The 14463-nt window shown below is 37.2% G+C and overlaps 1 protein-coding gene across 6 annotated transcripts in view; it reads right to left on the reverse strand.

Moving 5' to 3' along the window:
- Positions 1-14463, reverse strand: part of LOC139966316 (dynein axonemal heavy chain 6-like) — a 173035-nt gene that overhangs the window by 10903 nt on the left and 147669 nt on the right. For all 6 annotated transcript variants that reach the window (XM_071969183.1, XM_071969186.1, XM_071969185.1 and 3 more), the window contains exons 44-64: positions 14234-14388; positions 13528-13708; positions 12686-12921; positions 11695-11857; positions 10943-11025; positions 10284-10521; positions 9324-9626; positions 8585-8770; positions 7770-7942; positions 7189-7369; positions 6470-6649; positions 5953-6059; positions 4973-5099; positions 4252-4398; positions 3737-3925; positions 3095-3379; positions 2459-2699; positions 2096-2196; positions 1423-1527; positions 667-781; positions 290-411 (exon numbers count right to left, since the gene is read on the reverse strand). In XM_071969183.1, the coding sequence (XP_071825284.1) occupies positions 290-411; positions 667-781; positions 1423-1527; positions 2096-2196; positions 2459-2699; positions 3095-3379; positions 3737-3925; positions 4252-4398; positions 4973-5099; positions 5953-6059; positions 6470-6649; positions 7189-7369; positions 7770-7942; positions 8585-8770; positions 9324-9626; positions 10284-10521; positions 10943-11025; positions 11695-11857; positions 12686-12921; positions 13528-13708; positions 14234-14388 (3618 nt within the window). The remainder of the gene's footprint in view (positions 1-289; positions 412-666; positions 782-1422; positions 1528-2095; positions 2197-2458; positions 2700-3094; positions 3380-3736; positions 3926-4251; positions 4399-4972; positions 5100-5952; positions 6060-6469; positions 6650-7188; positions 7370-7769; positions 7943-8584; positions 8771-9323; positions 9627-10283; positions 10522-10942; positions 11026-11694; positions 11858-12685; positions 12922-13527; positions 13709-14233; positions 14389-14463) is intronic.

Raw genomic sequence — 14463 nt, forward strand, 5'->3', positions numbered from 1 at the left:
AAGATACTATTATAAAGCAACTATTACACAGGTGCTATAGTATTTTTATGAGACAACGTTCAACAGCCTACAAGAGTGTTACACAAAATATTAACATATAAATTACTCCCCGTTATATATTTCATATATTCCATTGTACAGTTGATTTCACGTATGCAACTACACAGACATTCCACAGATACCATTTTCATGTTGATAGTATTATCTTTATTTATCTTTGTTAATGAGAGCTAAAATAAACTTAAAACAAAAAGAGCTGTTTGAACTGGCATTTAGCATTGACTCCCACCTGGAATGTGATGTTAGCATTGTTGTGCATCGCAAAGATCTCTGGTTCGTCAATGATTGGTAGGTCTTCAATGTACTGTCTGTACTCTGCAAGGGTGTCCATATCTGGGCAGTAGTATATACCTAGAAAGACAAGAAAAAGAAGCTATATTTAAAAAAAAAACCCAAAACCCCTGACTTCTTAAAAAAGAAATCAATTCAATCTAATTTTAAATTTCGTATTGAAATGCATTGTTTCCTGTTCACACTTCTAATCCAATGTGTTGCGCTTCTTTGAACACAACTGACCCAGTTTGCCAAATTTCAAACAAAACTAATCTTGCTCAAGTATACTACACCATTACTATGATGAAACATACATATAAAGGACATATTTACCAGAATCAGAATATTTGTATTCTGGGTCCAGAGTATTCGGGGAGAAGAACCTTCTGAGGATCGTACGGAGACATCTCTGATCCCAAGCATCCGTCACACGGCCACCGTAGGTGATCTTAAGGAGATTAAAAGATTAACGTAGGTTATCTTAGAAAGACTAACAGGATTACTTTTCACTACAATAAACCTATGTGACTGCCTTCATGATCAGAGTCTACATTTTGAAGAATGAAATTTAAACAATTAAACTCAACGGTTAGGTTTTTCATGGATGTTTCAATTCTGACGATGATTTATCAGTGAAAATACTACGCGACGAGACCTTCGTTTACAACTTGTGAAGTTCACAAGTATTTAAAGTTAGATCAACCTTTCTTCTATAAATCTTGCTTTGCTGATATTCTAACAAAACTGACAGTTTCCAGCAGAACCAAGCAAGCTCCATTTTTCTCCTTATTTTAAGAGATACTCCAAAACTGTAAGCACATCACCAGAGGGCTTCAATTAGTCTTGTAACCAGTCATAACTCAGGAAAACAAATTTCAAGAGTGAAGTGACTGGAAGAAGTTTGTGAAGTTGTTCTTCGTAGAGACAATATTTTTGACTCGATCCGAGATAAGGAAAGCCACTGGAAACGGCTTTCCTCAATGGTAAAATGAAAGGGATTTGTTACAACAATGTACTGGTTGCAAGCATCAAAGCATGTAGGTGGAATATCAAAATCATTAAGAAACAAGAATGCCATCAGTTACTGACCTCTCCAGTGATGTAGACCAAAGCATCCCAGGGTATCTCGCCATCAGAGAGAAACATCTTGAGGTTCTCCAGGGCACATTCTCTATCACTGTCGTTAAATTCATACTACATTGGAAACAAAAGGAGTTTTAAACATATTCTAAAGGAAGAAAAACATTAGTTGCTACAAGTTGGCAAATTCTTCTCCTATGTTTTTAATCAATGCTATTTGCTCTCGGTAGTAAAATATTCTCAGTTTGTATTCAATGTCAACATTCAAGGTTGTAGTGGAGAATAATTACTTCATTGCTATCAATATATATTTACACATATCATAGGTAAAGAGCATTTACAAGAAATACACATTCTTACTACAATTTGCTTACAGTATGCATATAAAATACTACGCATGTATTAAACATATTTCTACGGTATGAAAATAGGTAGTGCCCATCTGTTACTTTAAAAGAATGTACTAAGGAATGAGCAAACGAAAGATCGACCAATGTTATGTGAACTAATTCTAAAATCATGACTACTGAAAAGCCAGATATTAAATATTTAGTGTTAACAGTACAAGTGAGGAAAAACTTAAACAAATTGAACTGATTTTTTTTCAACATATAACATATTCCTGTGGTTTCAATAAAACATGTGTACCTGATCATGGTCAAGACTAACAATAACAATTTACCTTTATATTCCAGCCAAGAGGGCCAAACTTCTTCCTCTCCTGGATAATGGCATGGAAGAGACAGAGTCCAAAGGTGAGCTTCCGCCACTGCAGTCCAAGAACTGAATAAAAAACATAGATGAAATATTCAGACACATAGACGCACAATCAACGTAATGTAACAAACAACATATCGACTAATATACCAACAACAGAAACTTAAAAGGAACTACAAAGAACTTTGAAAAGAGGAGAGAGCCTTTCCAACAGATTGGGCATGACTTCAGGATGACATCATGTGGTACGACTGCAATTCTCAACAATATCTTTGCTCCTTATAAACAAAAATGAAACAGCTAATAGTAAAAAAGGATCGTCACTAACTATGTTCTTCGAATGCTTCAGGTGTTATTTCTGAGAAAGCTCTCCGGACGTTGGCTCTGAGACCCTTTGGAGGTTCGTTGGTCACCTTGACGCTGTTCTGAAGGACAGAGACGGGAAATTTTGTGGTCGGCATGGAGCTGAGGAAGAGTCGGAAATCCTCGTGAATCTCGGCTCCTGGTTCTCCCATAGCCTTAATCTTCTCCTCCATGGCCAACATCCAAGACGCTGCGAGATGGCAATTCTGAGGATGGAGAGGAACAAACACCAACGTGGTGGTTTGTTGGAAGTTTAGCTGACAGGCAACACAAGTAGTATTGATGGTGGTGTGGAAACCTTTTCCAAGTAGTCAATATTGAAAAAAGTTAACCAAGATAGGTTCATAGCTACTAATTTTTGTAAAGGGACACTTAACAGGTGTAGATAATAGTTCATGCACATGAATGACATGTTGGTCTTACTGAATGATGGAAAAAGATAGACAAATTCTACATAGGGCCATCACACTTAAGAGGGTGGAAATTACTATGAAATGAGAACAGGGAATGAGATGCAATTATCTTGTGTGGATAGTTACAATTAACGATGGAAACATATTTTTTGAGAATTATTACAAACAGAGCAACAAAATGACTCTACCTGAAGGAATACCCAGTCTCCACTCTCGACAGCACCATCCATCAATTTCTCGGCCACTGGGCCCTGGCCCTGACCTAACGATATAGCTTGAATGCGGTCCAGATAGCCACGTTCTCTAGCGAATCTCTGGAATGCCCCCATTGGGTCAGACCCGGTGCTGAGTACAAAGACCAGGGGTGTAGATGGGGTCATGTCATTGTATAATGTTGCCAGGTCGACTGGAGGGCTTTCTACGAACTGCTTGCCGAGGTTTTCACTCACAAAGTCTGTCATGGCAAACACGACCTAAAATGCAAACAATGAAAAAATTGCATACAAATGAAAAGTTAATATTAGTGAAACTCTTGTAGATGAATATTTTTTTAATAATTATTTTATGTAATAATCTAGATTAATAAACTTGCTACCGATGTTTCCACTGGCTGTCAGTTGCTACCAAAGTTTAATATCTAAGATGTAATTTTAAGTCTGGGAAGGAAGGAAAGACATAGTTGTTGATATACATTGGCAGGAATGCTCTTTATTTGCAGGGTCATGTGGTGACTAGTCAATAATCCATCACAAAAAAATTCTGACATCTGTGTTTCTTCAACTGACATGCAGAAAATTCATTTATCAAGTTTTCATAAAATATTTTCAAACCTTTTCCTCTAAAAAGGACTTTATGAGCATTAGCTTTTGGAAGCTGCTAAGGCGATCATTCCAATGACCCTTGACCTTTCCGTCATCTTCAGGGGGAGGAGCCTCCTCTCCTTCCTGTGGTGGGTCTGGTGGTGTGTATGGTGGGGGCTCTGGGCCGTATCCATCCCACGATTCAGGATTTGGACGAACCTGCCACAAAATGAAGACAGCTGGTTAAGTGGTTATATAACAGCCAATGATTCCAAATTAATAGTCAATGATAAAATATGGCTGCCATGAATGACATAGATCATCACCCACCTGACTCAACTACCTAAGTACAGTCTAAAAAACAATGTGAAAGAGGGTTCTACCTAGATACCTTGGTGCCCAAATATCTATAATTTTCTTGTTTATTTAAACCATCCTTTTGCTTGTAACACTGCTTGAATTAACCCTTACCTCAATTCTACCGATCTTAGCATAGACCGGCGTAGCTGTCAAATCCCTTAAGATTCCCAGGATTTAACCCTTACCTCAAGTCTACCAATCTTGGCATAGATGGGTGTAGCTGTCAAATCCCTTAAGATCCCCTTGAATGCCGGGACAGTGTCGTCCAGGTCGTAGGAGACATTCCATACCTGGTCAGTCAACCACGGAACATCTGGCTTTGCTGGACGTTCCTAAATAAGAAATACAATAGCACTTGATTAACATGTCCACTAATCCCCTTACATCTATCTCTTTGTGTTCACCATGCTCATTAACCTGTCTGTATTCTGTGCGTTTTTTGTCCCTTCTGTTACTGTTACTTGTCATTTAGCCTTTGAAGAAGATCCTGCTAGGATCGAAACGTCAGGCCAACTTACTTTTACACATTGTAATGATGTTATAATTCTTAGGATGCAATGTGATTTATGCTGGTGCATAAATACTTGCACAAAATGGGCAAAGAGGCTAATAAAGTTACTTTAAACACTGTTTATTCCAATGCCATCCAAATTCCAACCTCTATTGACCCCATTAAATCTCTCTCTTTACCTATCTTATCTGGCTAGATTTTCTTCCAACAAACACATTTAAGAATACTGTTTTCTCAGACTCTATCGTATATGCTAGGAATTTAAATAACTCAAACATGTTTTTGGTTTCTTTCCATTTTCTGGGGAGAACATGACAAATTACCTACGGCAATTAAAAGCATCAGTGACGGCAGAATAACTGATTTGTAAAAGGAACTTCAAGAGATGTAGTTACCTTATCAATGCCGGCAGCCCCTCTGAGGAAAACGTTCCACTCAGTCACAGATATCTCCTTGTCCTGCCTCATAATATCAGCACACAGCATGAATGAAAACACAAGTTTGTGAACCTCAAACAGACCCCTGTGAACATGGAGAATATAAGGATAAAAGTAGTATCACCATCATTATCATGTCTTGATCTTGATATACCAGACAGCCAATGTTTGAATGATTTTAAATGGATAAGAAAGATTTAGTGACATCTACGTAAATAATCAACTTGCTTCTACCTGGTAACCAAATGCATACATCTTCCATTTCAACTTAGCTGTAAATGACGACCCTGCTGATAAAAACCAGGGGGTAAAATGCTAGTTCTTTTTTTTGTGACTGAAATGCCGAGTTTGCAAGATTACTGGAGCTCACTTCTACCTAAAAATGGAATCATATAGCCATGAGGTAGACACAACACTATGCTTTAACCTGGCTTTTAACTATAAGTTTCTATTTAAATTTATAGCTTGGGTACAATAGTTATTTGCATAACAACACAAGGATCCGTGTCATATTGTATTTTTCATGCTTACATTCTCTATGACACAAGACAGCTTAAGAGATTGCAACTAACAAAGCAACAAAAAATTCGAGAATAATATGACAAACTGGTGGAATGAATCTCCAGCCAGAAGTCAAAGAAACCTTGATGGTAGAGGGGGACGGGTGGGGTGAAAACTGTTTACCCTAGATAGAAGTCAAAGAAACCTTGATGGTAGAGGGGGATGGGTGGGGTGAGAACTGTTTACCCCAGATAGAAGTCAAAGAAACCTTGATGGTAGAGGGGAATGGGTGGGGTGAAAACTGTTTACCCCAGATAGAAGTCAAAGAAACCTTGATGGCAGAGGGGGACGGGTGGGGGTGAGAACTGTTTAGACCAGACAGAAGTCAAAGAAACCTTGATAGTAGAGGGGAACGGGTGGGGGTGAAAACTGTTTACCTGGATACATTGGTGTAGACAGCTATTGTTGTTTGCTTGAGAAGAATCTGAAGTCTGTTATCAAGGTCATCAGATTTTTCGCTGTTCTCGATACACTGGTTGAAAAGCTGCGAGTGATCAAGAGGCAAAGATTATTAACGCATTAATTAATACCTCGTTTACCACATAAATGAGGGTTATACACAATTTCATTTCAAATACATGGAAAGGGGCTGAGATGTGGTTTCAAAGAAGACAAAATGAAAGTTTTGTAAAATACATTTTTTATGTACAAGCAAAGGATTAAGAGAAACTGCAGAGTAAACTCTAAACAAATTTACAAAAACAAAATTTTTGGTAAATAGATAAATTGAGATAGAACGGGGGAGGCCTACAATTTCTAACTTGCTGGTTCATATCACTTTCTTACCAGAAATTTATTTGGGCCAAACCGTTTTGATTACAATTTGTTACAATCAGTTTCTACCTAAAATCTCAAAGATCAGCAGAAATTTTGCAGAAAATTTGAATATCTTACATTTTTGAAGTACTTGAGTGAATACTGATACATAGGATCAATTTCCGCCAGAGAAGCGACCACGAAATACATGACAGAGCCACGGGTAGCTACCACTCGGTACTTTTCTCTCGCAACTGTGATCTTCTCTTCGGTAGTTTCTGCCTCTTTGAGGCGTTTGGTGATGACACCGGATGTGACCTTCGTGGGAAAAGGAAAAAAAATACAAGAATTGTTTATTATCTACAACTTATGAACAGACACATGAAGGTCTGTTTGACATTACTGTCATGCAATGTTTATGTGCTTGAATGACTAATGTTGAGTTCAGAGGTAGAATAACTGATAAGATAAAAAGAGAACTAATTCGGCTACAATTTTTTGAAGAAAAAAAAAGGAAAAGAGAGTAGTTCAAAGTTAGTTCAAGTAGTTCAAGTTAAAAAAAAATTGACAAAATAGGATTGTTTCTTGTTAGGTATAAGGTTTTGTAGAAGATAGGAATTTTTGATGAAGTTACATAAAAAGAGCAATTTCAATTCTTATTTCTACTCTTTGAATGATGTAATAAAATAAAGGCACTTACACATATTTTTGTCACATTTTCAGTAGGATAATACAAATAACATTTATTGGACAGAGCCTTTTGTTTGTGACTTTTATCACTTTGGATTTATGTTGTTCAGCATTTACCTAATCAAATTTTTACTCTAATTAACTTCAAAGTTGACAGAGAAATCTACCTTTGACTCATTGAGTGTGTTAATGAGTTCCTCGTTATCCAGAATGTTTCCCTCAGATTCAAAGAGTAATTTTAAGATTCTGTCTTCGATGGCATTTAACTGATTCTTATCAGCGTTTATCCTCACAATCAATTGATTCCTCTGTTCTTCTAAGTCTGGTCGCTCCAATCTCACTACGTCACTATGGAAACAAGTGAAGAATACCTGTTTATATTATCAACGATAACAGTAACATTGTTTTGTAAGTAGTCTTAAACAAAGTGTTTCACTTCACAAGTGTAATAATACACATCGCTTCAAAATCAGATTCAATTCTAACAAATCAGTACTCTTCGTTTTTGAAAGACAGATGTTTGTTTTAGATTACAGAGATAAAATTTGTCTCTAGTCTTATGGGAACCCTTCACTAAACAAGCTTACAAGAAGAAACAAATGCAATCTCTATTTAACACAAGAGAATTTTTTTAAAATTTTTTTATTGCACTTGTCAACTAAGAAACCGCAAAATCAAATCATTTGTTAGCGACGAATCTGTAATGCTCTTTGGCCGGAGTTAATTCTCAAGAGGAAAGAAACTGTACCTGAGTAACTGGTCTTCTAAGCCAGATTTGGTGACAGTAAAGTTGATGATGGTGACCTTGATGCAGACCTCTGGAAGGTAATGTGGGTTGGCCATCTTGGTAGTCATGTAGAACCGAAAGTTCTTGTCATAGTCGATATCGCTATCACCCAGTCTTATCAGCAATCTTCCACCCTAAGGTTTGAAGAAGATTATTAACATAATCTTGAATTTAATGCTTTAGTAGCTAAATTTGTACAATTGGAAATGAAAAAAACAACAAATGCACCATCAAAGAATGCATAAAGTGTCAAATTTAAGACTACATGATTCTGTGAAGTTACTTTATAAATATTCATTAAGTAACGAAACCATTGGTGGAATGCAACCCACTTTGTCCTTGAACACCACACGTTGGCGTATTGTTTAATTTTCCCCAAGGCATTAATCATGCACCGTTAAATCAATCTTGTTAAAAGTTGTAGAGTTAGTTAATAATTGGTTAAATCCATCTTTGACTCAATCAATGCCTGAAACTCAGAAGACCTGAGCTTGCGATCCTAGCAAGATCTAAATGCCAGAACTTATAACAGTTATACATGTACCTACACCATAGGTTTCAGTAAGCGTACAGTTTTGCATTACAGAATTCCCCTTATTTGATTCATTCGGACTGTGTGAACAACTTTACATGTCTGTAAAACTTAAAATGACTCTGCTACATTTGCTGTCAAGAGAGGAGAGCAAAGCATCAAACACTTGAAGGTGGGTTCAAATCGACAGAAGACCTTAAAATTGGCAGATGGTAAGTGTCGATAGATTCTACGGTTGTGTTACCTGTTGAAAAGTCTGTTTTAGTAGAATCGGTTCCAGAGCTGGATCCAGCGTCTCTGCGACTTCCTCTAGAAGTACGGGCAGACCAACCCTGATAGCATTCTCCAAAGTACGGAGGAAGTTAGCATCGGTCAATTTGATGATCTTTAATCCGTTTCTGGTCTCTTTATTACGGACCCATCTGTTTGCCTACAGAGGAAGATATATCAGAAGTATTCACAGACAAGGACAACGAAGTGTGTTGGGCTTCCAAATAAGCTCACTAAATCATACTTAATGAAACGGTAAAACACAGTACTCCTGTGACCAAATATCAGCATTTCATTAAACATCGATTAGTTTTACAGAAACATTGGTAATTGGTTGTCTTTCATGTTGAGTTGATGACATTTCGTGTAAACATGGTTGTGTCATGTTTACATAAATTATCAATACCTTCCTTTTATTGCTAGTTATGTGGTTACTCATGGGTCACACCTGTTGACCAGGCATGCTCATTGCTTTACAAATAGCTACAGCATACTGAAAATGAAAACAAATTTGGTCAAATCACTCGACGTGTCAACAGTTTAACTCCCCCGCAACACTCTTAAAAACTCTATTTAATATGAAATATTGCTGCAGTATGAGTATAAGGAAACAAGGCTATATATTAAGAAAACAGCGCTGCAAAAGGCTCCTAAAGATTGGAACGAAACATTAATTTGATAACCAATACCCATAAAAAAACCAACACCCTTACCTGATCCTGTGGGTCAATCATGAGTGGCCATCTCCTGCCTCTCGTCACCAAGATGGCATTCTCCGTGGAGACTGTATCTCTCGGTAATCCGTCTGCATTCCACTGTCTGATCTCAAAGGGATCACCTAATATGGTAATCAGATTAAGGTTATCCGTGACTGGGATTTCAAGGTCCTTGCACCTCTCTGTCCAGCTGTCTACCAGGACTTGTCGGTACGAGCTGGTGAAAGCTCCAAAATATGCCACGCAGGCGGCTGCGACAAAGACATTGCCCACCACATTACCGATCTCCTTTTCAAAGTCCTGTAGAAGAGATTAGAGAGAGGGGGTGAGATAGATAGAGAGGGAGAGAGAGAGAGATGATCAAATGATTTTAGATAACTGTTCTACAGATGAACATATTGCTTATAGTCTTGACAACTTTTGCGTGTGTAGAAAGTTGAGATGTATATAAAGGAAAGATTATTAATAGCTATATATTTTTTGTTGCATATTTGCAAATCTAAACGGTTCACAAACTTTTCTTATTTATACATTTCTAACAAAATTTGAAACAAAATTATAACTTATAATATTATCAAAGAAAAAATCATAAAAGAGAAGAGAAAAGAATATCACACTCTTCTAAGAGACGAAAAGGAATAAAAAACAAAGGAAATGTTTCTAAACTATTAGACTGCTGATAACAAGTGCCTGGTGTTGATCTACTCCATGTACAAAAACATTTATTCACATAGTGTTATTGGCAAAAATATGAAATCAAACTAAAATTATTAACAATCAACTGTGCTTCATGAAAGTAACAGCTATATATACATATTATACACGTTAATCAGGGTCTTATTTGGGTATCTTCCCCCCCCCCTCCCTTCCTTTGCCACCACTATTTCTTTTGCAATGAAGGGTGCTTCCCTATATCCTCTCTCAAGTTCAAACGCTTTCTACTTTGATATATTTCACCTTGACGCTCTCTTCCCATCTGGTCTGTTCGTCTCCGAGGGCTGTCGTCAGTTTCCCGGCTCTTTTCAATCTGGCTGCCGTCTGAGCCATGTTCTTGGCCAGGGTCTCCTTCTCATTGACACTGCTGTCGTATTGTCCTTGAAGCTCAGCGATTTGGGCCTCAACAGCAGCTAACTTGGCTTGCTTCTCCTGGAGTACTGCCATGACCTCTTCCAGTTCCAATTCAGCCGCTGCTAGTCTGTCAAGAGGTGTAATTACAATGGGTTATTTTACACACCATACCTTTATGTAATAGTATGCCAGGTTATGGATTATGAATATTCATTATCTCATTTGCATAGTAATATAAGGCCATGTTGGATGCCTCATCAGTACTTATGTTTTGTTTTTCTCTTTTCAAGCCATCTTGTGTTGCACTGTAAGCTGAGCAGATGTTTTTTTTTTTTTTACTCTGCTGGTCTATGTCTTCATACAATGGTTTGATGGATTTGACCTCTGACCTCTGACTAATTCTCTTTCATTATGTCTATTGTTTCAGTCCTCAAACTGGCCTTACAAAAGCTTCCTGCCAAAACTGAAACATCCTTGAAATACTGCAAATTTTTCGGTACGAACGATGGGAATATCCTACAGATACCTTCAGAAATGAGAATACTTACTTTTTCTTCTTTGGTTCGACAGTTCTGAACACCCTAGCATACAGATCCATTGCTCTGACCCACATGCACATAGACTTACAAGCCTGTCAAGTACAGAAACAGAAATGAACTTTTGAAATTAATTACAAAAACGAAAATTCATCAGTTCAGCGATGGAATCAGTAATTTCATGACCTGTGTGCTACTAAAATGAGTTATGCTATCCTAAGATGAGGTAGATTGTTTTCCAGTCCACATATTTGCATCTAAATATGCATTTAATACAAAATGTTCAAAATGGTAGGGAAATGATGCCAAGGTGAATGAAGATTTATAAATTATTATTATTATGGGTAAGGACAGATGGAAGAGTAATGGAGTATCAGAATGGGGTTTATTCGCTCTTACACTCCCAAAGGGAATAAGACTGAAGTCATGTGAGAAATAAACATGGTAACAATCTATGACTGTAGCATGATGCTAAAGTTATTTTTGTTTTATTCCCTGGTTAACCATGAGTCTCGTCTAAGGGAGAGGTTGGTGAAGATATGAAAGAAGGCTGACACCAAGTTAGCTACAGATTCATACAAGGTCTCTCTTTCTATAGTAATGATGGTTTTTAAAGAGCATAAAAATATTTCATCTTTATCTAAGGAGTGAAATTAACAGGTTACCATTCCTTCCTTCAGTTTTTGCACACACCGTACAGCACACAGTACCAGCTACAAACTATACCAGCTAATACAGTGCGATACACCATATCTTCATCGTACCTTAGACGTCTTCTCCACTATTTCTGGCACAAACTTAGGATTTTCGATGTATTTCTTCAGCTTCTTCAGAGTCGAATCAGGTATTTTTTCTTTATCGTAGTCCATCAATCGCTTCAGAAACTGAGGATCAGCCAAAAGTCCTTTGGCACTCTGCCAGTCAGCTCTACGAGGAGAACGATCATGTGAGGTGAATCCATAACTGAAAGATCTACAAACTGCTGAGCTTCAGACAAACACTCTTTATCATGTAGCGTCATGTATCACTCATGCAGAATATGCAGCTGGGATTTGACTGGCTTTTTATCTCATTTTTTACGCACCAGCATTTAATCATTGTATAATGTCTTTACACTAATTTAATACACTAATTTAATCATTTTAATAATCAATTTTATGTTATATTAATAATATTATATTATATTAATAATCAATTTTAATAATCAAATTTAATAATTTTCATCATAATACACTAATTTAATCATTGTATAATGTCTATACAATGATCCATCTAAGGTTCGGATATCCAACCCTTCCATCGTAATGTTACTAATTTCTCGTCTTCCCCGTACCTTTCTATGTTATGTGTTTTAACAAAACATTATGCACCCTGATGACAATTTTCTAAATGTGCAATACTCCCAGCTGGTGTACAGTTACTCAACATCACTATTATGATCTATTTGACCCGCCAGAATGCAACACCGGATTCTCTCAGAGACATCATCAAATATAGTTGTATTTAAGTAAGTCTTTGATGAAAAAGTGATGCCTATTTTTAACATTTTGGAGAACAGTTGAGAAGAATCTTTCATGTGAAATGTTTGATTTCACTGAAAAAGTTTTCAATTTTCTCATACTTCAAAGCATCCTTGATCATACATTCAACATTTCAGTGATAACATAGCTTGTCAATATAGTTGATCCAACATTTTACAGCATATGCTAACTCATAAACCCAATTACACAAATAAAACATTACATTCCAACTCACTTTTCACCTAAGAGAATACAAATAGTCTCCATGACCGTCAGCACCATGTCGGGTGGTTTCAAGAAGACCTTAATTTCTGCGATGTCGTTCTTATCGAGAGCATCTAATGCCTTATTGGCCGATTCTAGGGCAGGTAAGGCTTCATCCAGGTCTCTCTGGGCATCGTCTGCAATAGCCTGTGTTTCCTCCGCTTTGACCTTAGCTGAGGCTTCATCCTCCAGCACAACTTTTCTGACCTGCACAAGATTTAAAGACCAAAAAGAGAATTGCTAAACGAAGATATGGCTAGAGCCAAAAAAAAAAAAAAAACACTTTCTTTAAGGATGACTACAAATGAGTTAATTTTCAAGATAGCTTTCCTGAGTCAGAGTTACCTAGTTTTAGTTCCCTAAACTTTCTATGCCATGTCAGTTATAATTGTCAATGTCATATCTGATCATCACAACTCCTTCACACAAGTTACTAAGCTATTAAAAATATTCTGATGATGGTATAAACATTATCGATCAGTTTTGACATTACTGGCATATCCACAGAGAGAATCCGACCGGGCTTTTTTCAAGCAAATTTCAAAGTAAGCTAGATAAGGGACTGTGCTCCCTCTCATATTTTGAAAGTGCTGTAAATGCTTAAGGTTTTCAAGAGTACCTTCATTGAGGCTAAGTGCATCCAATTTATCGCCACAAAATTGACAGGAGTCAAATCAGACGATAACATGTCTCAATGAGGGGGGAAATGTTGGAGGATTGTTGTACAATGCTTGTTGAAGTTAGAACACGAGTGACCATTATTTGATGACTTCCTAGCATATTTACGATGACAATTTAAGTCATATCTCTGACCTGATCTGCTTTCTCCTGATCCACCGCTAGTTTCTCCATCAAAAGTTCCGTGTCCGCAGATTTCTTTTTCAGTTCTGGTTCGAGAGCCGTTAATTCAACTTCCATATCTGCCACCAAGGTGTTGGTCTCCAATAACTTATTAAGACCATTCTTGACACGGTCCCTTGCATTAACAAGTTGCCTGGAGTGAGAAAAAAAAGTATTTGATTCATTTTCATGCACAACATACTGAAGTTAAAAGTTAAGATAAATATTACAAGGGCTGATTATCTACACTAGAGGTTAATATCATCCATCAAAATATTTCTTCCCTTTCTAAAGGATTAAATGTTCTCAACAGTCCATAGTAATTAATTATTATAGTCGATATTTATTATATGGAGTGTTAGCTCAGTGGTTAACGCCTGTGCCTTTCAATCATAAGGTACCGATGTTCGAGTCACTCCAAGATGAATGTATGTCGTCCAGTTACAGAGTTGTTGACAATTGACAATTCATAATCATGGACGTTAAATATGAATCTAAGAGACTGACTTCGGTCAGCTTGCGGCTTTGATAAGCCAATGATGGTTTCTTCGCAAGTTCCTGCTTGCAGGAGGATCTAAAATACATACATACATACATACAAACATTAGCAATAAGTTGTTAGGTGTAAAATGCAAACAGAATTAATCTGAGCATGAAATGATGTTGAACCATCTCTTACATTCTCTTCTCTGACAGCATGGAGAGATACAGGTTGATTAATTCCAAGTAACTGGTGGGTGTGGTGTAGTAACGTCTCCTCAGCTCTGCGTAAAACTTATCCGCCATGCTGCTCACGCTGGTGTGTATTTCTACACACATTTCAGAAATCTTACTCTGAGAGTGGACGAGGAAGTGAGAGATCATTTGAGCAAGGTTACAAAGAACAAAGAAGTTTCACTAGAAATTCAA

Source organism: Apostichopus japonicus, chromosome 4 (assembly GCF_037975245.1).
Source record: "Apostichopus japonicus isolate 1M-3 chromosome 4, ASM3797524v1, whole genome shotgun sequence".
Classification (NCBI taxonomy): Eukaryota; Metazoa; Echinodermata; class Holothuroidea; order Aspidochirotida; family Stichopodidae; genus Apostichopus; species Apostichopus japonicus.